This window comes from Gekko japonicus, unplaced genomic scaffold, assembly GCF_001447785.1.
Source record: "Gekko japonicus isolate JY-2015 unplaced genomic scaffold, Gekko_japonicus_V1.1 scaffold1471, whole genome shotgun sequence".
NCBI classification, from domain to species: domain Eukaryota; kingdom Metazoa; phylum Chordata; class Lepidosauria; order Squamata; family Gekkonidae; genus Gekko; species Gekko japonicus.
Window position 1 is genome coordinate 208,446 of NW_015163647.1, and position 3,435 is coordinate 211,880.

General features: G+C 63.4%; 1 protein-coding gene across 1 annotated transcript in view; it reads left to right on the forward strand.

The window, feature by feature from the left end:
- Nucleotides 1–2,062, forward strand: part of SERTAD1 (SERTA domain containing 1) — a 2,469-nt gene extending 407 nt beyond the window's left edge. Inside the window, exon 2 of the mRNA XM_015407650.1 lies at nt 915–2,062. Coding sequence (XP_015263136.1) covers nt 915–1,647 — 733 coding nt within the window. The 3' untranslated portion in view covers nt 1,648–2,062. The remainder of the gene's footprint in view (nt 1–914) is intronic.
- The last annotated feature ends 1,373 nt before the right edge of the window (nt 2,063–3,435 follow it).

Below are 3,435 nucleotides of genomic sequence, written 5' to 3' on the forward strand. Positions count from 1 at the left end.
CCAGGGCCGGGGGGGCGGAGGGGGCGGGGGGGGGGGCCGCCGTGCAAGGCTGTCGTGCGCACGAGAGACCTCCCTCGGAGGCGAGGGGGGCGAACATCATCTCTCTCCGCCATGCATTGGGGTGGGGGTGGGACCTGGGCTCGGCTGCGCGCCTCCTTGCCCCGCTCCAGCGGAGGGGGGGAGGCGGCGGGAGGACGGGCCTCCCGGGGCCCCTTGGCGCACCGCTCCGGCTGAACGTCATTGGCCGCAAAAAGCTGGACAGCTGGTGACTCGGCAGCTTGCAAGCCACCTTTTCCTTGCTTTTAAATGACCGGTGGGGGGGGGAGGAGGAGGAGAGTGACCCTCCCCGCCTCTAAAAAGAGCCGCCCTCTGCAACACAGGGGGATGCAACCCTCGCCCAGGTGAAAGGTGTGTTCCTGGGAGCCCGTGCTCCCTCTAAGCTGTGGGGTCTGGTGAGCAAAAAATCCACCTTGCGAGCTACTGCTGGCATCGAAGCTCCATCAATTAGTCTGCTCTGGAGCCCCGTCCTTCCTGAGCTGAGGCAAAAATGTGTGAGCCGGAGGCTTAAGAACTGTGAGCTGGCTCACACTCACTCAGCTTAGAGGGAACGGCTGAGAACTCTGCAGAGTCCTTGTGTGTGTGTGTGGGGGGGTGATGGCTGCCCCTCTGAGTGAGGTCACCTGATGTGATGTGGGGGGGGGAGTTTTCCTTCTCAGGGGCAGGGATCAGAGCCCCCCCCCCTCTCTAGCAGTTGCTCACCTGCCTGGCCATTCTGACCCCTCCCTCCCCCCCCCTCCAGGACGATGCTGGGCAAAAGCCGGAAGCGCAAGCGGAGCGAGGAGGAGGAGGGGGAGGAGGCGGGGCCTGCCTCGGCCACGCCCTCCAGCGCCCTCTTCAGCATCTCCGTCTCCAAGCTGCACCAGAGCCTGCAGCGGGGGGAGCCAGACCTCCGCCACCTTGCTGGGCAAAAGCCGGAAGCGCAAGCGGAGCGAGGAGGAGGAGGGGGAGGAGGCGGGGCCTGCCTCGGCCACGCCCTCCAGCGCCCTCTTCAGCATCTCCGTCTCCAAGCTGCACCAGAGCCTGCAGCGGGGGGAGCCAGACCTCCGCCACCTGGTCCTGGTGGCCAACACCCTCCGGCGCCTCCGGGACGCGACGGAGCCCTCCGCCCCCGGGCCACAGCCGCCTCCGGGCAGGGGGTCCTGGCTGGACGACAGCGACCGGGGTCCTGGCGGGAGACCTCCCCCCTTGCTGCCGCCCCCCCTCGCCCCTGTGGACCAGCTCCTGCTGTCGGACATGGACGCCTCCGTCTTCTCCTCGATTCTGGAGGATTTGACCAGCACGGACGGCTTCAGCAACCCCCTGCGCCCGCCGGAGGCCCAGCCCGAAGACCGGCTGCTGTGCGGGCTGAGCCCGGAGCCCGGAAGGACAGCGCAGCCGGGCCTCGGCCCCCTGGAGCTCCTGGACCCCGGGGGGGCCCTGCTGGAGGAGGGCCTGGACAGCGTTTTCGAGGACATCGACACCTCCATGTACGACTGCGACCCCTGGGCCCCCGGCAAGGAGGCCTGCCCCGGCACCCAAGCGGCCAGGCAGGAGCTGGCGGACTTGGACTACCTCCTGGACGTCCTCGTGGGAGCCGAGGCGTTGTGAGGACTCAAGCCGGGGCGCACCGCACGGAGGGGAGTCCCCGTCTCTGCTGGCCTCTGGACTCAACGGTCTCTTGTCCTTGGCACCCCGTGTGTGTGTGTGTGTGGGGTGTCCGGTTAGAATGCGGGTTGGTGAGGCTGGGCCTCTGGGCATGGACCAGTGGGGTGTGGGTGTCTGGCCCACTGTGGTCGAACCTGTTTGCCGGAGACAGACAGGCGAGCTTTGCGCAAAGGCGGGCAACCGTTTGTGGAGGTTCAGCCTGGGGGAAGGTGGGGGAGTAGCACAGGGGTGTCCTGGCCGATGTTCCCTCTGTATTAAATGAGCCCCCGCTCCCCCGCATGGCTTAAAGGGACCACTGGTCCTGATGCTCCCTCTGAGCTGCGGGGTCTTGTGAGCCAAAACTTCTACTTTGTGAGCTACGGGCATTGAAGTTGTGAGCAAGCGATTCGGCTGCTGCATAAATTAGTTGGCTGTGGAGCCCATCCTTCCTGAGCCAAGACAAAAAGTGTGTGAGCCAGAGGCTGAATAACTGTGGGCTAGCTCACACTAACTCAGCTTAGAGGGAACACCGGGCTCCCTCCTGGCCCTTCCGACCAGCATCCCCTGCACATGCTCACTCGCCCGCCGGCTCCCTCTGCTGCACCCAGCAAGGCAGGGCTTAGAATCCTCCTGTTCTTGTCCCATTCACGTTCAGTCCTAAAAGGTAGGCCTCCTTGGCTGGTTAGCACAAAAGCCTCTGCCTTTGGGGATAGGAGGCCTGGGGCTCAGTGCCCCACCTGGCCACGGACTGATGACTGGGGGAAGAAGAAGAAGAAGAAGAGATTGGCTGTATACCCCACCCTTCACTACCCAAGGGAGTCTCAGAGCGGCTCACAAACTCCTTCCCCTCCCCACCACAGGCACCCTGTGAGGCAGGTGGGGCTGAGAGAGCTCTTGACAGAAACTGCCCTTTTTCAAGGACAGCTCTGACAGAACTACGGCTTGCCCAAGGCCATCCAGCCATGTGCAAGTGGAGGAGGAGAGGGGAATCAAACCCAGTTCTCCTAGATTAGAGTCCGCGCGCTCCTAACCACGACACCAAACTGGCTGTCTGACCCTTCCGTGGCTGTCTGATGCCACAGGCGACATGCAAAGGCAGTGACCTCTGGCCCTATCCCAGCATGCTGTGCCTCCAGGGTGAGCTCCCGTGTGGGACTGGCTCTTTACCTTCTGATTCCCGCTCTAAAAGTGTTCTCCCTTAGTGTCTGGTGTCCCCGTGCTGGAGAATGAAGGCGCAGAATGGTTTGCCCTGTTGCTGGCGGGGGGTTTGCCCACTGGCTGTGCTTTTCACCTAAAGAACTCCCTGCCAACAGACTCATGGGGAGGGGGGGGGGTCCCATCAGCTGGAAGACCTGCAAGCCGCTCTTCTTCCCTTCCCCCCTCCACTGGGCACCTGCCTGGTAGTTTTTGTCCGGGCAGGAAGCTGCAGGAGGAAGTGTGAGCCTCTCCCACGGGATGACTCGTGCCCGGGGCATCCCGCCTGGCTGGTCCAGATTCCTGGCTTAGGACGTCCTTGCCACCCACACACCCACAGCAAGAATCTGGCTGCGCTGGCCTTTGCCAGCTCTTCTCAGTGTGCGGAGAATGTGATGGGTCGCAGTGCTCCCTCTAAGCTGTGGGGTCCTGTGAGCCGAAATTCCACTTTGTGAGCCACGGGCATTAAAGTCGTGAGTGAGCAATTTGGCTCCTGCATATACTAGTCTGCTCTGGAGCCCCACCCTTCCTGAGCGAAGGCAAAAATGTGTGAGCCGG